The 24898-nt window shown below is 33.8% G+C and overlaps 1 protein-coding gene across 6 annotated transcripts in view; it reads right to left on the bottom strand.

Moving 5' to 3' along the window:
• The window catches only part of EXOC6B (exocyst complex component 6B), a 717372-nt gene that overhangs the window by 405750 nt on the left and 286724 nt on the right, over positions 1-24898 (bottom strand). For all 6 annotated transcript variants that reach the window (XM_082356334.1, XM_082356335.1, XM_082356337.1 and 3 more), the window contains one exon: positions 13724-13792. In XM_082356334.1, coding sequence (XP_082212460.1) covers positions 13724-13792 — 69 coding nt within the window. The remainder of the gene's footprint in view (positions 1-13723; positions 13793-24898) is intronic.

The raw sequence follows: 24898 nt of genomic DNA, 5'->3' as shown, positions 1-24898 counted from the left end.
CTTACAACAACTGTGGTCATCAGGCCTTCCCAAAAGATGGTTCTAGATAACCAGAGTAAGAATTTTGACAAACAGAGTCACATAAAAACTGAGAGTACAGAACTGTTAAAGTATATACCAAAGGCAATGCTGAAAAAGAAAAGTTTTTTTTCTTTTAAAGATAGACTAATAAATATATTGTAGAAAGCTTTCCCGTCTCCAACCCTATTTGCAATCATTACTGACAGGAAACCAGGTCTAGTCCGTTACTGTAGTGGAATAAGAAAAACCATGGGTTAATTAGGTTCATAAAGTTCATATATCTATTCTATACCATATTTGGGTACAATATCATATACTGATTAACTTAACACTTTTAAGTGCTTAGAATAGGACATCACACAAAATATGATAAATTTAACTGCTTTAATGATAATGAAAAGTGATGGAATAAAGAACACAAGACAGAGAATTTTTAGTTCCAATTCTGCTATTTACCACTAGGTGACTTTAGGTGAGTAATTTAACTGCCCTAGGCCAAGGTTTCCCCTTCTGTGAAAAGAGATGACTAAAAGAAAGGGTATACAAAGGTCTTTCTCTCCCTAATGTATCATGGCCTTTAATCTCTAGATCAGAATTTTTATAAATGTAACATTAAATGGGGATGGGCTGTGGGAGGAAGTGTACAGGTTTTCTTGTATTGTTTCTTATATCTGCATATGTATGTCTACACATGCATTAGTCTAGTTCCTAGTCCCTTACTCCTTCTGCATTGCATTCTTTAAAAGTCCTTTTCATAATATAAAAATTTGGTGATGGGGGATGGTGAGCAGAACATGTATGAGTTAGAAGGAAAAATATTTCTTTAAGATTTAGCTAGTATGCCAGGTGTTTTTACATATACTCTTTCATTTCATTCTCACAGAAACACTGTGAGATAAACACTATTATTTGCATTTTTAAATGGGGAATTGAAGCTATGAGAAGTTAAGTAATGTATGTAGATCAAGATCTAGATTCAAGCTTATCTGATTTGTTCCCAGTTTTTAAAAAAACACCATGTTGACTAGAAATCAATAGGCTTTTAATTTTAATTGTTTTTAAAATTACGAAAGAATTCAACATTTTTACAAAACCTTTTATTTTTTGACTGAAGTTACTGTTTTCCTGACAACAGAAATAGACACAGATGGAATGCAGCTTTTGCACTTTGGCCTTCCCACCTGCTTTCTTTCTGAAATATGAAAATGATCCACCTTGCAAGAATGAAGACAAATTAACTACATGCTAAAGAAGGAAGACTGGAACAACTAAAAGAACCTAAGTCTTTCATGACAGTGTCAGCCACCACACCAATAATGAACTGCCTACATCTGGACTTCTTGTCATATATAAAGAAACTCTGGGCTTCCCTGGTGGTGCAGTGGTTAAGAATCCGCCTGCCAATGCAGGGGACACAGGTTCAAGCCCTGGTCCAGGAAGATCCCACATGCCGCGGAGCAACTAGGCCCATGCGCCACAACTACTGAACCCGTGCTCTAGAGCCCGCGAGCCGCAACTACTGAGCCCGCATGCCACAACTACTGAAGCCCGCGCGCCTAGAGCCGGTGCTCCGCAACAAGAGAAGCCACTGCAATGAGAAGCCCGCACACCGCAATGAAGAGTAGCCCCCGCTCACCACAACTAGAGAAAGCCCGCGTGCAGCAACGAAGACCCAAAGCGGCCATAAATAAATAAATAAATAAATAAAATTAAAAAAAAAAAACCTCTGCATTCATTTAAACCATTATAGTTGGGTTTTAGTTACACGTAACCAAATACAACCTGAACTGCTACAAACATCACCATTAAACATCATACATGACCTCATTTTTCACATCTAAAAAAATATGTTAACACATCTTATACTTTGTTTCAGGGCAAGAAGAAATCCCAAATCTTAAATAATAACACTCTATATAATAAATCAATTAACTATATTAATCTCAATCAAAACAACTAAATCTTCTTAGACTATGGCATATTTTATAGTCCTTTTATATGTCTCTATTTTTTACTGTATTTTCTTGAGGTATTTTGACAATTCATTTGTTCATTCATTCATTCCACAATTATGTGTTAAGCTCCTTCTATGAGGTGGGAATGACACAGTATTCTGAGATTTCCAGAAGCTCTAGTTAAAGACTCTGAAGAAAGGAACTAAAATGAATTCTGCTTACATTCCCTGAGAAACCCTGAGGTGTGGAGAGGCAAAGAGTTTGAGTTTCTACTCCAGTGTTAAAGTCCTACACTACTTCACCTCAAGATTGTGGTCTGAGTTTTGGAATCAGAAAAAGTTAGAGAATCTACTTCAGTTTCAAACTCAGCTTTTCAAATCCCCCACAATTTAAAATAAATCATTTACCGTCATAGGTTAAAAACAAACTCTTCATTACACCTGCTACAACCAACCACAGAAAAACACAAGCTCCAGTATTTGTTTCTGATTAGAAGATCATTTTGGCACATGCAGCTTACATAAATGAATGACCAAATTTCCCCTATAAAACAAAAGGAAATTCCTTCCCTACATGCCCTTTTACTTAGATCACAAGGTTCCAGCAACAATTATTTATGCCCCCCACAAACATCCAAAACTATTGGGCAATGTATTAAACTAAGTACCTAGTATAGAAGGCATTTTAGAGAAACAAACCAAAAAAACACTAAAATTTTAAATTTAAAAACTGAAAACAAACAAAAATCCTTGCAGTCACAACCAAGAAAGGAAAAGGAAGAAAAAGATGTAAGAGATCTGGATGGATACATGAGATGAGGGAGAGAAGACTGTAAATGCCAAATCCAGAGATCATAGCAATGAAGAAATTTGGCATAATTAATAGGAAGAAACATCAAAAGAAAGAAAGAAAATATGAAGTATGTTTCAGGAAAGAACTGCCTGTGCAAAAGCATCATTATGAAAGAACACTGGGGTCTGTACATCTGGAGCATAGACTATGAGCAGGAAGGAGGGAAGGAGCAACTAGGAATGAGGTAAGAGAGATAAGCCAAGGATACAATATGGAAAACTATATAGACCAAGTTAAGAAGTTTACTTTATTCTGAGAACAGTAAGAAATTAAAGTATTTAAAGCACAGTTTTGACATGATTTAAATGTGTTTAGAAAGATTACTGGGCATTATACGGAAAGTGAATTATTTCTTGTTCATTTTGTCAGGGCTTAAAAAACAGTTATATTATTGTGGTATCTAAAGCTGTTTAAGTGAGATATTCTTGTTTAAAAAAAAGTAAGCACATTTGAGAAGTTCAATGTTCCCAAAGTAAGCATTCTGAAAAACAAATGCAAGCATATTTAGAAAAAAAAAATTTTAATCGCTTTTTTTGCCTCTTGTTTTATTCAAAGCCAAATGATATGTATGCCCATGGGTAATAAGGTCACCAGGTTAAAAGAGCAATATGACAATTATAAAAAGTTAGATTACAGCTACTACAAACCAGGGCCCATTAGCCCATACTACAGGAAAGTTATCACTATAAATGGCTTTTCCTGTGTGCTTATCAATGCAGTGCACAAAGTATCTCACCCTCAGCTTTTCTCTATGATCTATGTTTATGCCTATCTAACCTCACCAGGCACTGGTAGGTCAGTAAAACTAGAAGGCAGTGAGATATGGCAGGAGAGTGATGAGACAATCTGTTAAGTGTCAAAGATGGACTAGGAGTCACCAAATACTTCAGGGCAAAACTTTCCACATTAAAAAAAATATATCTCTAAAGAAAATACTTAAAATACATTCTTATTGCTCAGAAGTACTCAAGGTCACCATGGAAACAATCAGGAAAGCTTCTAGCTCTGTTCTAACAGCATAAAGATTTGAAAATAGTACCTACTCATTTCAAATTACGGTTCTCAGGAAGGCTTTTTGATTAAAAGCTCAATCTTTCTTTTTGTATTTCCCAAATAAACATGATAGAGTTTTAAAAAAAAAAAAAACAGGCCTCTTCAGAGTCTCTTACAAAGGAGATTTTCTCTAGATCCACTAAATTATAAACTTTTTGATCATCAAAAAGTTTGATGATCAGGAAACATTCTGATCATCTTTACATCTTTCACTGTATTAGGAAATGCTTGCTTGAATAAAAAATAACATGTTCATTTTTTGCAGATCTTCTCAGAATATACTTGAACATACTAGTGTGAACTGTAAAAAACTCAAGACAGAAATAAAGTACACACAGCTTCAATGACATTTGAAGTAGGGCTCCCCTCCTTTTTTTTCAAACAGAAAAAAACAGATCAACTGATGAAAGTGGTGTTCCCCAGAAATACAGCTCCAGAAACAACTTTAAGGAGACCTAGATCATTAAGCTATCTGCCTCTGGCAATGCTGAAATTCTATATCCAAAATTTCCAATTTCATGTGACCAGCAAAATCAAGTGATGTTTCCCTCTCTCTGTACCACCATCTTTGGAAATGTCAAATAAGAGGAAAAAAAAAAAAAACAAAAAACACCTTATTCACAAACTCTAAGCATCTAGAATTTTGCATATAGGCCCTACTCATTTGTCTTAATTTCTACCATTGGAGTAGTTAAGTGATCCCACTTGTATTTACACCCAAACCAAAATTTAAATGTTCATTCAAGTGTCTTTGTAAAAAACTGAAAGAGTTTAAATAATGGATTTTTACTACAGTTATATAAATTAATAAAAATCAATAGTCTCTGTTTAAAGTAGAATCAGGATAGCTTTAAAAAAAAACTAGGTTATGGTAAAAGTACAATTCTAATGAACACTAAAAAAATCAGTCAGAGCTCTATTTATTTATTAGCATGCACTGCCAGATCAATGGTCTGTGAGAAGCATTGTCAAAAGCTATGTGAAGTTGATGTATGAAAATCTTTTTTTTCATTTGCCAATCAACTATCTTAAAATCAAGATGTAGCCGAGATGTTTTGCTGTTTTTTTAAAGGGGGTCTCATTTTTTAAATCAATAACAATAAAAAAAAAATCTGACCATCAAAAATACACCCAGTCCTTCAGATTTGCTTTAAGTCTATGTTCCAATTCTTGCTACTAAATTTACTTGGTTATTAAAGAGCTAAAGTGCCTTTTGATAAAAGTACAGAAATAAGAATCCTAAAACCATACCTCTGGCAGCAATAAAAGAACTAATTTGGAGTGAGGCTAGTCTCTACCAAGTGAGATGCTTTCCTCATTTAATGCAGTCAAATTTGTATAGCACTATGAGACTGCTGGACAAAGTACTGTATAAAATCCAAGACAATATTATTATAAATACATGCATAAGAAACAACAGTTCAACTACCACTACTCAAAAGGATCTTGAAGTCTAACCTTGAGAATGCCAAAACTAATCATTTTTCTTTAATTGAAAACTTCAGTAGTGTCTTAGACTCTTCAAATATTTATTCCCCAAGTACTTTTATGTAATAGCCAATTGTTAACACAAAGTTCTTTAAGTAATTTCATTAAGTAATTCCCTTAACACCTCAGAAAACTCATGTCACTTAGAACTGCTAATATCTTTTCCTTTTTCCACACTCCAAATCCTTTCCTTGTTATATCTGTAGTTAATGGCCATGGATTTTGTAAATTCTCCCAGCTGCCAGTACAGACCATACCAATAGATCGCAAAGGGATTATATCAGATTATAAAGGGAGAAACATGTTCCAGGAATATTCCTGCCCACCCAACCTTCCCCATCCCCTGCCTCAACAATAATCATGAAGGACTGTAAAGAAATTGTGGGTAAATTCTAACTCTTCTGCTTATTCACCTCTCCTAATTATAGCCAAGTACTTAAAAAGAGATATTATTAAATGCAAGTAAGAGGTAAAATATTCTGAAATTTAACACAGTTAGTCATATTCGGGGATATAAACTACTAACTCCAGTTCTCATAATTATTTCTAAATCTCTGCTCTGAACCCTTCTAAGTAGAAGAATTCAGGGGACAAAACTATTAGTTTAGATCCTGAGGCTAACTTACTCTTACCAGAAAAACAGGTCACCAGCTTGCCCATATATAATGGTCCCAGAGAATAAAGATTTATGACAAAGAAATAAGGTCACTTTGAAATAGGCTTTTAAATTTAGATTTTGGCAAGGTTTCCAAATCTAAGAAAAAGACAAGGTGGTAGGGAGTCCCTAGGAGGCTTATAAAAGGGGATACTCAAACAGAATGGGGTAAACTATTCTGGGGCATAGGTCTATAGTCAGTAGATACCTGAAACCTAATTCAGCTTGTAGTTCCCTTTAGACGAGGAATTCTTTCTAGGCCTATGGATAAGATTCAGGAGTTAGGGAAGCCTCTGAAATTCTAAGCAAAATATCAGGTGCATGAATATACGTGCATTTTGTCTGCGGAAAGGGGTCACAGCTCTCATCTAATTCTCAGAGGCCTCTTGCTGAAGAAAGTTTAAAAGTAATACTGTACTTGCAGTATTATACTGTCTTTATAATAATGAATTCACTGAACAACAACATTCTTCTTTCCTTATGTGTTAGGCTGTTTTACAGTGTCCTTTAGTGACTGAAGGAGAATTAGATAAAACTAAGGTTCTGATGATTTATATAATACTGAGGGGTTGCTGCCAACTAAGAAAAAATCCATATATTGCTATAATAGCTATCCCTAGACCCAAGATGTCAGAAATCTTTAAAGTAAACTTTTCATTATAGTATAACACACATGCAGAAAAGTACATAAATCAAAGGTGTACATTTGTCAACATTTTTTAATCTGGGAATTTTTTTTAATTGTTCATGAGCAGATGATCATTAACAACAATATACCACAAGAAGATCATAAATGAGGCACAAACTAGGGGTACAGTTATATTTACAGGTTTGCTCCCCCAATCTCTGAATGATACCCAAGATCCTTGTTAGGGGACATATATACACCCTTTCAGTGATAGAAGGGTGAGTGAGCAGCAAATTTGGAGAAAAGTCAGAAAAATGTTATAGTAAATAGAGAAGCTTAAAGTACATACAAATCTTTGTCCAAATTGACTGGAGTTCGAGGCTTGGAGCCCATAAACATGGCTGACATCACTGGGTAGAGTTTTTTAAAAATCTGTAAGACACACTGGTTTCTGTCTTCATTAGACAGATAGTCCATCCATCTTTTTAACTACAACTACGCTATGTACAAGAACTTCAGATTATTATTATTCATCATTCCCCTTCCAGTAAAATTTTTACTTTATGTTATTTTCTCCCTTCCTAAAAAATTATCTTTAATGACTGTAAAATGCTTCATATCCTGTCCCTTACCTGCCCATTTCCAAACTGTACAGGAAGATTTAAACAGTATAAGTTGTTTAAAACAATTCTATAAAACACACCTACCTTTGCCCTGCACACTTCCATTTGCATTACTACATGAAGGACCAAGTCTCAATTAACCACTATCTGACCCTTGTTCACTTTCTTCCCTCCCCTCCTCCTGCCAAAGTTTGCCCTTCCTGCCAAAGTTCAGCACTTCCTAGAAAAGTCTCACAGCCTGTTTGATATTGTACTTCACTTTAGTCACCAAAGGAAGAATTTACAGGTGCTTGGCCCCATCTATAAGACCATGACCGAAATCTGACCTCCTGTTACAATACGTGAACTCCTGCCCTACTGATAAGGCTGGCAGATATAAGTAGGATTTTTCAAATAATCCTTTGGGAATTTATAAGCAGCACAGCCATAAAAGGGGGGTGAATGGAAGGTCGGTTTCACTAAAAATAATAAATATTGCCATGTTTATTCAAAGTGTGCCTTGTTATCCTCCAGGCCAAAAGTTCAGATAAACACTATTGTAAATGACAAATATTAGAACTTTTTGTTACTTCTGTTATGATCCTTCCACTGGACACCAATAGAGCTGTTTTCCCTTGTATAAGTCCCAGCTCTGATATTGTATAACACTGACTGAGACTAGAATGCTGGATTCATTTGCAGGTCAAAAGGAGGGTAGCTATCTTTCAAAATAAAAAACAAACAGTTATTTAGTATTATATACTACTAATACTAAGTGCAAAGTGCTAGGACTAAAAAAAATGAATAAAATATGGTACCTGCCCTAAAAAAGCTTATAGTCTATTGAGGAAAAAGAATGCCTATTTAGAATTACAATGATATAATACAGTAAGCACTAATGTAAATATGTACTGAGTCCTATAATAGTGCAAAGAGGAAGAGGGTCCACTGTGCTCAAAGTGAAACATCAGGAAAATTTGCTAGAGGATATAAATAGGAAATAAATATGAATCAGTAAAATAGAAATGGGAATAGTAATTCAGGCAGAAGGACTAGCTTGAAAAAAGGATGAGATGCATGAAATAACATGGTACATTCAAAGAGCTGCAAGCAGTTCAGTATCATTAAAGCAAGGTGGTAAGCAGCAGGAAATATGGCAGACCAGACATGGATATGTACTTCCATATGCTGTATCTTCTCCTATACTTCTATATTTTACTCCACGGATGACCAATTAGAGCATATTGGTCAGATTTGTGTGATAGATAGATTATTAACACTACAGTGAGAAGTAAGTGAGGGGGTTATGATACAAGGTAAGGAGAACATTTAGGAGACTGTTTTTAACAATCCTGATGAAAATCTGCACTAGGGCAATCATTTTAGGATAGGGGAGGAAGAAGTAGAACTACATTTAAGAGGTAACATTTGCAAGATTTGGAGATCTGGATATGTTATTGAGAAAAAAGGAAGGGATTAAGAGTTTTAAGTGGTAAACTGTCAACAAAGTCAAAAGCAGCTGAAAAGTCCAGTAAGATACAGATTCAGGGTAGTGGTATGAACAGAAGATAAATATCCTGGGTTGATGAGAGAATGAAGAGTAAAGAAGTAGAGACAAGTATAGGAATGGAAAGGAATGAGAGAGAGAAGATTTACTTTCTCCTCAGTCCTCATTTCTCTGTTCCTAAATCTCTTCTTAAAGCCTAATGTTAATATTAAGTACATCAGGAAATAAGAAAATATTTATGTTATGAATATTTATATTAAATTTCTTTGTCATTAATATTATGAGTAGCTATCTTTCATTATACAATAATACAAATTAGTGATTTGAGAATGGGGAAACAAATACAGAAAAGTAATAAATTACTGCCCCAAAAAAGCTGTGAAAAGTCAACCCTAGAAGTTATACATGCTGTGGCCCTCGCTTTAGCAAATGAGATATTTGAGTTATTTAAAGTCCCTATAGGAATGGAACAGCGACATCTAAAAAATAAACATGTATTCCAGAAAAAATAGAGCTGAGTTCTTATCACCCTAGTTGAGATAGGGTGTTTCTTCAAAACTCAAGAAACGTTATGAATGGGGGAAGAGGCCTGTTTCTGCCATATAAACAATGCTTTAAAATTTATGAACAATAAATATTTCAATATTATTGAATACCAGTGTATAGAATTTATTTTGAAGTGGGCAGTTTAAGGTCTCCCTGTTTTGTCCTCACAATTTAAGATTATATAGGCTTTGTATATTTAAGAATGTGTGAATTTTAAATAATTGATAAACTCTGCATGTTGATGGCAGAAACTACCTCTATCAACATGTCTACACTTTGTCATATACTTTGAAAAATACCAATAACATGTCTAATGACCAGCATCAGAGACACATAATTTTTGCCATATTAACTACCATTTATCAAATGCCAACTATGTGCCAGAGATAGGCACCATTCATACAATATCTATAACTGCACTAAGTGGTAATTATTATTGCATTTTATACATGAGAAAGCTAAGGTTTGGGTGACTTGCTTAACACCACTAGTGTGCAAATAAATTACCTCAGTACTCTTATGAATCACTACTAGAGTTCTCACTTGAGGAAAATTTGTTATATTTTCTATATCATTAAATCTTAATAAAGCTTAAAAAACTAGCATACACACAGTGATGATATAGTACTGTCATATTATAGTCATTCAAAGGTTGTAACTTCTTTCCTGATATATTATACTTTTGTAAAAGCATAAGTCCTTGACTTATCCATCTCTAGGTACCACTTATTTATCTATTCAGTCAACTAATATTTATTGAGTACCTACACTAAGTACTGTTGTAAGTACTGAGGATATAGCATTATACTAAATAAACTACCCGTTTTCAAGACTTTACACTATTTGAGAGGAAATATTCACTTGATTTTGCAATTATGAGGCTTATAAAACTTTATATGAGCAAATATGGTTCTTTAACCATACATACTGTTGAAGAGACTAAACAAAGTCATGGAGCATGGAAGCAAGATAATAAGGGAGAAAGGAGAGGGAAGTACGTGGCAAAGGAAAAATGCGTATTACTGCATATGTGATTTCTACTCAACTTTCAATAAATAGATAACTTCTATCTTATACAAATCATTTTATAAAATAGAAAAAAGGGAAGAATGTTCAACAATTCTAATGAGGTTTAAATAACACTGACTTACAAACCACATAAAGACAATGCAAAAAAAAGAGAAGAAAAGAAAAGAAAAGAAAACTATGGCCATAAACAGAAACAGATTAAAAGATTAAAAATAAAATAAATAAACAAAAAGCAGTTGAATTCCACAGGGTGTTAAAAAAAAAAGGCAGTAATACATCCTCATCAAGTTGGATTTATCTAAGGAATGCAAGGATTGTTTAATATCAGAAATATCTATCAATGAAATCCATCACCTTCATGAATTAAAGGATAAAACCATAGCATTATATCAGTATATCTGAAAAACAAATTCAATAAAATTCAGTACTCATTTATGGTTTTATAAAAAATTATAAGAAGTCTAGTAATAACTAGATAAAGAATATTTACCAAAATCCTATTGTAAACATCAAGTTAATGGAGAAACTTTAGATACTTTCTCTTTGAAATTAGAAAACAGAGAAGGATGTCCACTATCACTTCACTAAACAACAAAGTAATGATGATCCTGGTCAATACAACAGCACAATAAGAACAAAGAGATATATGGCTAGGAAGAAAAGAAACAAAGTCAATATCTGCATATATTATGATCAACTACACAGAAAACCTATCATAAACCAAAAAGACAAACTACAATAACTAGCAAAAGAGTTGAGCAGGTTGCCAGATATAGGTTAACTTACAAAAATCAAGTGTTTCTCAATATCAGCAATAATACTAGAAAATAAAGTAGGAAATAGCAACAAAAACTATCAGCATTTTGTTGTTAACTTAAAAAAAAAATGCCCAAGACTATTAACATAGAAAAAAATCTTAATTAAATAACTTTAAAGTAGATCTTATTCTTCCACAAATGGGATAACTTACCATTACAAAGTGGTCACTTCTTCCCAAAACTTATCTATAAATTCAATTGATTCAAACAAATATTCTAAGAAATTTTTTCTTATAAACTCAAACTGACTATAAAATACATATGGAAAAATAAAGTTCTATAAATAGTGAAAGCAATTTAAAAGAGGAAAAATGAGAAGGTACTTCTTTTACTATATATGTAGATATATTACAAAACCAAATATAACAAACTATAGAGCTGAGAAACAGATTCACATAAATATGAATATTTAGTGTATGCCAGATATACTACCAGGAATTACTGAGTGATGTACAGATTATGTAATAGATGGGATTAATAAAACTGAATTCATCACATAGAAAACAACTGAGTTGGACCCCTACCTCATACCTATACATACAGCAATGAAAACAAGATGGATCAAAATCAAAATGTGAATGATAAAATGTTAAAGGTAATGGAAGAGGAATGCTCTATGACCTTGAAAGAGAGAGGGATTTTTTAAAAACAAGAATCAAAAAGTACAGATTATAAGGTTAATACTGATTTACTTGATTATATTACAGTCAAAGAGTTCTGTTTCACAAAAGATAACACAGACATAGTTTAGAATCTGGTGGCAAACTGGAAAAAAGATATCTGTAATATCTTAAACTGTTAATATCTACAATATTGGAAGAATTTCTGACATGTCTCTTTCCAGCAAACAAAAACAAGAAATCCAATAAAAAAAACTGAACAAAGACTAAAAGTAGGCCATTCAGAGAAGAAAAATCTTAAATGATTAGTAAGTCTATAGAGAGAAGCATAATGTTACCAGTAATCAGAGAAATGCAAATTAAAATGATATCAATATCCATCAGCTTAGCAGAAATTAGAAATTGGTGAAATTAAATATTATATTGATACATATACCTTATAACCCAAGAATTTCATGCCTAGGTATAGAAAACATAGAAACTTACACACCAGTCCATAAGAGGGTACTATTTGTTACAGCAAAATATTATAGGCAATTTAAGTGTTATCACTAAAGTAATAGATAATTAAATACAGTAAATACAAACCATCAATTAACTATCACGTTTAAGTGGGAGGCAATGAACTAGATATACAGACTATAAGGAGGACAGATATTAAAAATAGCGCTAAGCAAAAGATATAAGAAATAGAACTAGGTCCATAAGACAATACTATCTGAATAAGTTAAAAACAAATACATATAGAAGTCACTATATATTTTTCAAGGACACAAACACAACCATGATCATATATTAAACATATTAGAGTTAGTATACTTGGGGATGAAAGACAAATGGGCTTATGGACATGGGATGAATGGAAAAAACATGATAAAATAAAATATAACAGGGGCCTTGTATGAAATGGTGAAAAGGGTGTGTCACAAACCAAGATGTATATAATTTATTTAATTCTCTGTACGTGATATTGAAAAGAAACTGTGACTTATTTTAGATGCCTTGATACAATTTTATCTATATCTTGCTTCATTTTTATATAGCAAGAATGATAAATGGAGAGAAGGAATAGAGAGTGAGAAAAGAGGGAGAGGGAAAGAGGGAAGCAGAGAGCAAGGAGAAGTGCGAGGAGGAAGGAGAGGAGAGGAGAAGAAACTATCAGTTCTTTTCTCAAACTACTGGAGATCACCAAAAATACTTCAGGCCATAAAGTCCACCCAAACCATCTGGAGTAATGACTAAGTGACACTATGGTAAATATATGAGGAAAGAAAATGGATAACACACTGGGCAATAAGACATATTCAAATATACTAAAAACAACATGATAGAAGTTTCACTGAACTTTGCTATAAAATATATCAATAATGGACTTCTCTCATCAATTTGTCTTTGATGATACTTTAGCTTCATAGTTTAATTTTTTTATTGACTGTATGTATCTGTGTGTCTGCATGTAGGTGTACTACCAAGAAGGAGAAAGAGCCTTTCTTAGAATACCATTAATACCCATAATATTTCTCTCCAGAGAGGTTCCTCTTCCCATATGTGTTATATGACAAAGGAAGAATTATCAGGAATGATAAAGCAAACAGTTTTTATAAATATTATTTTAATATGTAAAGATAGGCTATTGTTATATAAATAACTGCATTATTAAATTAAGAATAGAAATCTGAATTTGTGCGTCACTATTTCTAGGTATAATCTAATAATCTGTTGATGACTGATAGAAATGAACATTACTAGCTATAGCGTATCACATGGCAAATATAAATAAAAGATTCAAGAAGAAAAGAAAGAATTATTTTGTTAATAATTGATACTCCTTAAATAACAGTTTCTTATTCCTTACTCTTAATACTAAACAGAAAAACTATCAAATATGAGAATGCAGAGTTTTGAATTCAATATAGATTTTTATTAGGCAGAGCCAGATAAAGACTCACCAGGACAGAATATATGTGTAGACATCGATAAACAGGAGAGAAATCAACCAAATCTTGGGCCCCAGGTACCTGCAAAACAACCAAGATTGTCATAAAATATTCAAACAAGGCTATTAAGAGCAACTGCACTCATTTTTAATACTCAAGTGCTAAAAAAAAAAAAAAAGTATGCTTCCAGAAACCTAGTTTTGGCATTTCAGCTATGGCATTAATAAACAATGACGATATCACCAAGGTTGGGACACAGAACAGAAACAGGTGTCACTGGTCCTGCATCTGCTTTTAGAGACACATTTGGAGGCTGCAGGAAAAAGAAGGAAAAGAAAAAGGTGGAAATGTGACTTTGCTAACTTGACTTTGTCTTCTTAGATACATGGTACTCTACACAAAAAAACTAAGTTTCAGTGGTCAAAAACAAACCTTGCCACTTGAATGGCCTGCCAGGCAACTTCTGAAGGGCATAAGAATCAGTGAATATTTAAGTCAGCATGCAATCAAAATACAGAAATATGCCAGGAAAAGGGGGAGATGATTTTTTTTTAATTTTATTTATTTAGTTAGTTAGTTAGTTAGTTAGTTGCGCCAGGTCTTAGTTGCAGCCGGCGGGCTCCTTAGTTGTGGTTTGCAGACTCCTTAGTTACGGCTCACTGGCTCCTTAGTTGCGGCATGCATGTGGGATCTAGTTCCCTGGCCAGGGATCGAACCGGGCCCCCTGCATTGGGAGCTTGGAGTCTTAACCACTGTGCCACCAGGGAAGTCCCTATATTTTTAAAAATAAGATAATGAATGGAAAACCAAACCTAGAGTAATATCAACAAATTGTAATATGAACAATGCATACAGATTAATCCTAGACATCAAAAGAGAAAGTAAAACAAAAAACATCAGGTAAGAACTGCAGTATAGTCACAGTGCTAAAACTGATTTGTTACAATCGTGACGATGAATAAGTCACACTTTACTTTGACCTCAATTTCCTCATCTGAAAAAAAAAAACTATCCAGTTGACCCATAGAAATTTAACAAGAATAAAAGGAAACACTGAAAGCAAATATTAAACAAACTAAAACAAAAAAGAAAAGACAAAATTACATAAAGAAATACAGTAGTCAAAATAAAGACCTAGCTGAAGTTTTTACTGTAACACTAGTAACTGTATCATTCATCAGAATATAGGCAGCAGGCACATCTAAATTGGGTTGGGCTAATTGATGATTACAAGGTCAGTTTCTTTTACTTCATAAAGTAAGCCTCATATCTTCTTTAGGGAACAGATTCTCCATCAAGATGCTGTTCCTAATGAAACCTATTCATTCTGCAATTCAACAGTACAATACCTACTTTCTTTTCCCTCCAAAACCATCACACCTCTCTATATATTGGTTCAAGTTTATTGACTATTCTGTTCATTTGCTTTGCATCCATGAGAGTAGAGATTAAATCTCTGTGTTTGGGAACCTCACTCTATACAGTATACACTCTATAAGCACTCAAAACAAACTTTTTGTGAATCCAAAGATGATAAGGTGCTTAAGATCCTACACCATGGCCAAAGCATAGTTTCCCTTTAAAAAAAAAAAAAGGCATTTAGAAAAGTTAGTAAGCATTGGACTTCCCTGGTGGTCCAGTGGTTAAGACTCCACGCTTCCAATGGAGGGGGCGTGGGTTCGATCCCTGGTCGGGGAACTAAGATCCCACATGCCGCGTGGTGCGGCCAAAAAGAAAAAAGAGAAAGAAAAAGTTAGTGAGCATTGCCAAATTACTGAGAAAAACATTTTATGGACAGATGGGCACCATGTAGGTAAACAAAAGTATGACTAAAAAGCATGTAAAATTTCTAACTTTAAGAGTACAATGGAAACTCATTTTCATCTTAACACAAAAAGAGGCAGCAGGTGATCATTTCAGGCATTCTTATTTGAAATGACCACAACATTAAAGCACTTTTACAGTCGCTCCTCTTTGAAGTGGAGATTTCAAGAAAATTTATTTTATTTTTCCAGAAAACCAGAGCCTACTAGTGAAAATTAGAGCTAAGTGAAAACAATCTCAAAAGAAGAAACAATAGAAAATTTCCATAAAATTATATTTACAATAGTATTTAAATTACCTAAAAATTACATGTACATATGAAAAAAAGACAAGAAAGAAATGCATAAAAAAATTTTTTTTTGATCTGTATAGAAAATGAAACTTTTCCCCTTTATTTAGAATTAACGATTATAAAGTTATTTTTTAGAAATATATACTTTAAAAAAGTTTAAGAAAACTTTACCTAATTTTAAATAACAAATTTCGTCACAACTTTGTTTATATACTCTTCTTCATGCAGTTTATTTATTTTGTTTTGCTTTGAACTCAGAGCCATGGTTTCATTCAAAAGGAAACTGCTTCTAACCATTGCTCAGACAGAGCCTTGGCCCTTTCACAAGTCAGACCCATCCTTACAGAATGAACATCCACATTAGGGGACAGTTTCCCCAGAAATCTGTGACAAATAACCTAATGGGGCCCTTTACTAATGTTCTGAGAAGACTGGTTTATCTGGGCCAAATAAAAAATAAATATAATTAGAGAGGAGACAAAGGCTTTTCCTGTCATCTCCACCAAATATTTATCAAACCTATTCTCTATGAGGCTGTCTTGACATCATCATATTCAGCTTCAAACTGTTTAAAGCACTCTGACCTGGAAGTACCAGCTCTGCTATTTCTTAGCCTCTGAAATCATAATCCAGTTAAGTCCTCCTAAGCACATGCTTTCCTGCTTTGAAAGTGGTACACAGAAATCTAGACAAGAAGGAGCAGAATGGGGCAAACTTTATTTCCACCCTCCAAATAGCCTACTGTTTAGAAATCATTTTTCCTCCATGCTCCCTTCTGTGAGGAACACTAGGAACACTGTGAGGAACCCAGAAGAGTGCTGTGAGAAGAAAGGTATGTAAAGCATGCACTGACTCATGTTGCTTTGAGCTAGATGTGTTTTCTCTGCTTCCACTAATGAAAAAGAATCACTTACATCTTCAGAAAGGTGGAAGGAGGAGAGCAACATACACTGTACGTGAAGGAATGCTACACGTTTGAAAGGATAAGAAATGAACTTTCAAAAACCTAAATAAATGGGAGTGGGGAAGGAGTACTAGAACAAAAGGCAATGTTTCCTGACTCACATAAATAGTCTATTTCAAGGTCCACATTTTGCTCCCTATTTAAAAAATGCTAAATCTCTGTCAGAGCTGTCTTCATTCTTCTTCTCCTCCATTGCCCCTGCCTCCCCTCAAGTTGCAAAGAATGATCCAAGCAGGGTTAGGTTTCAGCTGGGGCAGAGGGAGGGGTCCAAGGACACTTTCCTAAGCTAACAATGACTGCCTCTAATGGTTTCTGTCTCCTAACAAAAGCCATGACTCCGTCTTTATCAGCTTCATCTAATTTTTCCTTTCCAAAGTAAATAACACAGCCCTTGCATTTTACACATGTCCAAGTTTGACAAATCATTATCGACTGAGACTATAACTGATAAGAGATAACTTTGTGGTAGGACGTTGTCATTTCCTCTCATAAGGGCTTTCTTTCTGAGATACAGAAACATGATTAAAATAGTTAAACATTTCCTCTGCATGGCAGTCAGGAACTCAAGACATTAAGATACTGGAGTCTGTATTTTTCTAGTTCAAATAGATCTATCTTCATACCAACAGTAGCCACAAACAATATACTTAAGATTATCCCGCTTTTTTAACTAGTTGTTTTCCTTAAGAATTCACGTGAAATGATTTCATCACCAAGGACAGCAGCTGCCTAATTCCCTATATAGTTTCTGAATGGAGCGCCTTCTGCCAGCTCAAACCTCTTTATTTTCAGGGAGGAGCAAATAGTAGGTAAAATTTTAGATTATGTACCTAAGAAATCTATGCCTGAGAGCACATTATAATATATAAATTAAAAGAACTTTGATATATTTTAAAATAACAGATAATAATAAGCTGTTAAAAGAATTTACAGGTGACTGTCCTACAACATCCATAGGCAGATGTCATGGAGGCAACAACTACATTCAACAATTAAACATTCACATACCCACTAGAGATCGTGTACTGTTAGATACCAATATATATGGCTAATCTGTCTGTTTCAACCTTATATTCCTATGATAAATATTAACAGCTTCAGTCAAAGAAATACTCCCTAATTATTGTCTATAGACTATTTGCTGTTAAATAGCATTATATCCATCAATACACTAGCTATCACATGATGCCACTAAATAGATGGCAAAAAGAGTCCGGACAGAGGATGTTGCAAAGTAAGAAAAGTAAATTTATAAATAGAATTAATGAAAAGCACCCTGAAAAAAAATAGTCTTTTGAACCTCTGTACACAATATACATTAGAGAAGATATAAAGATTCAGAGGAGAAACGGGAATATTAGATGTCAAGAAGAAAAGAAACATGAGTATTTCTGATTATGAAAATTCTTGCAAAACATCAGGATCTGATGTTTATATGTTTTTCTTCTTTTCTAATACATCTTAGTTCAAGTCAAAGGAAGTTTCTGAAAATGGAAAGGTTAGTGGGTAAGTTCGTCTCATATATGATACGGAAAATGTTTTTAAAAAAAGGAGATTTTGATTTTAAAATAAATAATGACATTCAGGTTTTAACAGATACACTCATTTAATATTTATTTTCCAAAAAAAAGGAGTTAGAGGTTAGTTCTTTCCACTACCTTTAAAGGCTCACTAGTGAAGGGAGGCAGGGAGAAAGAGTATCTGTAGGTAACAACCTGGTAAATCTACCTGCTTTACTACTGGGTAAGCACATCATTAGAAAAGGGGAATAGAGTACAAGAAACCATTGCTTGTCTCCTTCCACTCAAGAAGAGTAGCAAATGTACTAAGAGAGATTTACCTAGGCTGCTGATAAAGACAGTGCATGAAAACAGAAATGCATTAGGGTACTCTAGTTCTGTTGTTCACACAGCTGCCCCAGGAGATACAGACACACAAACACACACACACACACACACAGGCCATTTATTTTTCTCTTACGAACCCTTTTAAAGTAGGTGGATCTTCCAAAAAGAGTATGATAAAGTTTGCAAGGAATTTAGTTATGTTTCTCACTAATTATTTGAATCATTCTCCATCTTGAAAATACTTTTGATTACCACTTAAAACAGTATTTTGGTATTTTGGTTTCTTGGTGTTGGTAAATGAATCTAGAGACTTGGTGCCTATCTCTGAAAATTAGTTGGATCTCAAGTCATTAAAATGCACTAAGCATTTTTCTCAAAGGAGAAAACAACAAATGATTAGCTAAAGGGGCATTGCCTCTGAATTCAGAGGATCAAATTTGACTGCCCATATTATGTTTGGAAGCCAGGAAATACCCGTCAAACATTTTTTACCAGTGTACTTTTCTGAACTACTTGACTTCCAAATTTCAGAGAAAAGAAGGGTAGAATTCATTTGGACATAAGCTTTAATAAAGCTGGACTAAACACCACAGACACACAAAATAGAAGGCATAGGATTCTAAGTGACTAGAATTGGCTAAAGTATAAAAAATTTTCTAAGCTTTTAAACATATAAGAACACCCTGACCAGAGCCCTAGCCTAAAAAGTACAGTATTTTTCTATTGAGCTTCTCACAAATTATTAGAATTCTTCCTGAGAAATCCCTCGGTAGATTACCATTTAATTTACTCAAGTACTTGCACTAAACAGAAGAAATCAGGAAAAATATCAGCATTTCTCCTTACTGAGACATTGCAAAAAACCTTGTGGCCAAAATTAAATGAGGGTCCCTCAAGAATTCTCTGCTTGAACCTGAACACTTTGGAAATAAAAATTCAACTGGTCCTTATTTAACAATGGTCTACTGTATGCTAAGAAACTCTAAACTATTAGGCAAAAAGGAAATTTAGCACGAATATGGTATTAAATATAAAAGTTCTAAGAGAAGGAAAAGTTAAGGTGGTCAAAAGTAGGTAGAAGAAAATATTATAATATTATAGATAAAGAACTAATATCCCTAATATATAAGGAAATCATAAAAATTGAAGGGAAAAAAACCCAAAATCATTAGAAAAAAATGGGCAAAAAACATGAGCAGATAGTTTATTGGGGAAAAAAGAAATAAATAGCCCTCAAACTTATCAGATACTACATTTCACCCACAGTAAAAGGAATGCAAACTCAAACTATACCATTTCTCATTTATGCAACTGGAAAAATTCAATAACTTAACAAAATGGTCTCTTAAGGAAGCTATAAGAAAATAGGCACCTCATACATTGCTGGTAGGGGGGAGGTATAGAAAATGTTACAACCTCTATGGAGCAGAATTTGACATTATCTAACAAAACTACATATGCATTTACCCCTTGAATCAACAATCTAGAAACCTACCCTGAAGAAACATCTCCAACTATATGGAAAACAATTCTCAGGTTTTGGGGTTTATTATGAAACGTTTTTTAAGTTTTAAGGTGCTTTACATACAGTAAAATCCATCCTTTCTAGTGAACAACTCTGTATGTTCTAAAAAAATCCATATAGTCCTGTAATCACTATCACAATCTAGATTTTAAAAAAGTGTTCCACCACCCCCAAAATTTCCCTCATGCCCCTTTGTAGTCAAATTGTTCCCTAATGCTCAGCCCTTGACAAACACTGATCCATTTTATGTCCCTAGAGTTTTGCTTTTTCAAGAATGTCATATAAATAGACTCATACCATATATAGTCTTTGAATCTTGCTTCTTTCATTTAGCATAATGCATTTGAGATTCATTTATGTTGTTTCATGTATCTATAGTTCACTTCTTTTATTTCAGAGTGATACTCTAATTATGGATATACCACGGTTCATTTATCTCTTCACTCATTGGAGGACACTTGGGTTGCTTCTACTTTCTGGCAATGTATGAATAAAGTTGCTATAAACATTCAGGTAGAGGTTATTGTGTGAATATAATGGGTAAATTCCTAGGAGTGAGACCGCTGGGGTCATATGCTAAGTGTATGTTCACCTTTATAATACACTAACAGGCTGTTTTCCAAACTGACTGTACCATTTTGCATTTTCACAGCAATATTTAAGTTGTTCAGCACCCTGCCAGTACTTTGATTTTGTCAGTATTTTGTTAAGTTAATTCAAATAGCTATGTAGTAGAGACACTATACTTTCATAGGAAAAGATTGGAAATCATTAAATGCCTACGTATAGGAAATTGGCTGAATAAGCTATGGTTCATTCAAATAATAGAGTACAATTTGGCAGTAAAAATAGAATGAGAATGATTTCTATGAACTGATATGAAAATTACTATTTTCAGGATACATTTTCAAGTGAAAAAACAAAGTACAAAAAATATGTATGTATGATGCTATTAATGTTGTGTAAGGTATGAGAAAGGGTAAGTACACACACCACAAACACACACAAACTCAAAATACTGATTACTTACAAAGGGTGGGTAGGATCAGGAAGGGAGAGATAAAGAGGAAAATGGGATTTCACTGAACATATCTTCTTACATAATTCTGCCTTTTGAACCATGTTCATATTTTACATAGTCAAAAAAATTAAATTAATAAGGATGGGGAACCCCAAAAATAACACAAAAAGAAACAAATGAACCTAAGAATATATAAATTTGGTAACAATCACACACGAGAAAATAAAATAGCCAAGAAACATCTGAACAAAATACTCTGAACTATATAGCTCCACTGTATTGTAAGATGAGAAGAACTGCAAACAAATCTTGAACTTAATAAGTTTACTGCTTTTAGTGGCACATGCATAGAAATTCTGAAACTATTTTGTGTTATATGATTAGGCAAATGAGTAAATATATTAATACTCTGGGAACCAGAATTCTCAGAGACACAAATATGGAATAGAAGAAGAGGAAGAACTATGCTATCAGGTTTAAATTAGAAGCATCAGGTTTACCTCACAATTTATAAAAATGCCTATGTTGGTACAGCATGTGTATTTCTTAACTCTGTCCACAAAAAGAGCATACCTAATGCCCACATCTCAGTTTCTAAATATCACTGTCCAGTAAAAGGAACAAGAACTCTTTGACAAAATAGATAATACTGGGGGCTGGGGCAAAACCTGGAGTAGACCAAGAATATCTTGTGCCAGAAAAAAAAGGAAGTGCTCAAAAATTGATGAAGACAATGGATGAGACTCCCACTAGCCAAATTTGGAACAACTGGAGAATCAGAATGAAAGACAAGAATGGACTGTAACACTTGTATATAAAAAAGAATATATGCAACAACACTGACACAAAAAAAAAAAAGAAAGGGAGAAAAGTAAAGTTCTTTATAGAATAATGTCAACTAATCAATGTGAATGAAATGATAAAGATAGAAAAATCACTATTTTATAATCACCACAGTAACACATGATTCAGGAAAACACCATCAATGAATTCTAAACGAACAGGTGAAAAACAGGGAACAGGATAGCTGCATGATCTAAAAGTATCACTCCTAGATCACTTATTAATTACAAAGGAGGAAAGGCACCTTTACAGTGGAGAAATCTGGTAGACACCGCCTTAACCAATTGTGTACATCCTGATACGATGCACTGAAAAGAACATAATACTACTTTTGTTATATTCCTGCCAAAAATGATTAACCTGAATCTAATCATGAGGACGCACCAGATGTACCTAAATAAAGGGATATTAAAGGAGAATAAATAGACATAAAAATTAAATGCAATGTGTGATACTTGTCTAGATGTGGTTGCAGAAAAAAATGAAAGAAAAAAAACTTATGGGGACATTATGGGGATAACTGGGGAAATTTGTATACAAGTTATATATTAAGTGGTAGTATTGTATCAAAATTAAAATTCCTGAGTGTGACCATTGTATTGTGGTTATGTGGAAGGATGTCATTCTCAGAAAACTAGAAGTTTCTGTATTGAGAGTTCAAATATGATGGATGAAATATGCCACTTTCTTTCAAATGATTCAACTTTAGCTGGGGCAGTGGGAGAGGGTGGAGAATAAAATTGACTTTCAAAATCAATTTTTTGAGAGAAAAATCTCCAAATTTAATTAAGTATTTAAGTGAAGGTATATGTACGTTCATCTTACCACTCTGGTAAGTTTTCTAAAGATTTAAAATTTCTTTTAAAAAAGCTTTTTTAAAGAGGATATTACTCTAGAGGTGGGAGTTGGGGATGGGCAAGATGAGTGAAAGGGGTCAAAAGGTACAGATTTCCAATTATAAAATAAATGTCATGGCATGTAATGTACAGCATGGCAACTATAGTTAATAATAATGTATTATATACTTGAAAGTTGTTAAGAGAGTAGATCTTAAAAGTTCTCATCACCAAAAAAAAAAAAAAAAACATTGCAGCTATGTATGGTGATAGATTAACTAGACTTACTGTGGTGATCATTTTGCAATACACAGAAATATCAAATCATTACATTGTATACCCAAAACTAATATAATGTTATATGTCACTTATACTGTAATTTAAAATTCTTATAAATAAGTAAGCAGAGGATGCTACAGAAGAGCTGAGATTGACCTAGTCCTGAGGGAAAAGTAGAATTTGGTATTTTAGACAAGGAGTCGGGGGGGAGTACATTCCCTAGTTGGGGTTATTAGCAACTTAGCACAGAGTGAAGGTGGTAGTTGAATAAGCAATGAGCACATAAAGGAGAAATTCCAGAAGACCTGAAAAGGCAAGTAGACTTTTATAATTAAGGCAAATAATTTCAAAACAAGAACTTTATACTATCAGAAAATGAAAAAATTTTAAAGATCTTAAATCAATGAGAGCCATAATAAATTTTTGCCAATGGACAGACCCAAAAGATCAAAAACTAGGAATAAGAAAAGCAAAACAGAATATCTAAGCATGTCATAACATTTTCATTCAACTTTGTCAATTGTCTTTATTGCCATTTGGTTATAAATATACGTACCTACTTTTCATTTGACTACATTTATCCTTAATAGACCAGCTTTCATCAAGAATAGAAATGGAAAACTCAAAGGAGACAGGGGTCAGTGGGTCCAGGGAACCAGCAAAGCAGGCCAGCATGTTAAACTGTATGCTTTTAACAGACATACTTTGTATATGAAATATCTAGGACTACTACTTATTTTTACAATGGAGTATATTCTCATCTTTTTTTTCCAAACATGTGGTCCTGCCAGTGTATCTTCCATTTTGCCATTTTTTAATACACACTCAGTAAAAGTAATATTTCCCTCAACAACTGCACAAATATGATAATAAATGGCAATATCCAATGTGCAGACACAACCGGGATTGTGGCTTAGTGGAAAAACCATATCCTTTGTAGCAACCTTGCAGCTCAGGGCTAGTATATTACTACCATGCTTAGAAAGAGACTAGGTTGGAAATATAGATTTTTTTATGTAAATTCAACTAACTTTTAAAAGTTTGAAACTAATTTTAAAACTTTTAAGCACTGTACAAGCCAACAACCATTCTGTAAGCTGTTTCTGGCCCATGGGCTGCCAATATACAACCTCTAATTTAAACTCTAAAGTCCTAACAGCATCTTTTATTTCACTTTAACTTGCTGAGAAATAACCCTCATTTTGTTACCTTCCAGTCAATAGAAAGTTCTGCAATAAACAATTTGAAATTTGGATCAAATATCATAACCACAATTTTAAATAAGCAATTTGACATTAATTAATTATTGTCACTATTTTATAGGTGAGAAAAGAGATGCTTAGAGAAATTATAGGACTTCCTCCAACAGCACAAAAGCTGACAGAACTTACACTTTCTATAGACAAATCTTGTGTTTTTTTACAATCACCTTGTTATGGACTGAATCGTGTCTCCCCCAAAATTCATATATTGAAGCCCTAACCCCCATAGTGACTGCATTTGAAAATAGGGCCTTTAAGGAAGTAATTAAAGTAATATAAAGTCATAAGGGTGGGACCCTAATACAATAGGACTGATGTCCCTATAAGAAGAGGAGGACACATCTGGGGCGTGCAAGCAGAGAAAAAGCCATGTGAGGACACAGCAAGAAGGTAGCCATTTGCAAGCCAAGAGGAAAGGTCTGAGGATAAACCAACCCTGCTGGCAATTTGATCTTGAGAGTATCACCCTCGAGAACTATGAGAAAATATATTTC

Source organism: Balaenoptera borealis, assembly GCF_965194805.1.
Source record: "Balaenoptera borealis genome assembly, chromosome: 15".
NCBI classification, from domain to species: domain Eukaryota; kingdom Metazoa; phylum Chordata; class Mammalia; order Artiodactyla; family Balaenopteridae; genus Balaenoptera; species Balaenoptera borealis.
This window is presented reverse-complemented; position numbering and strand designations above follow the sequence as displayed.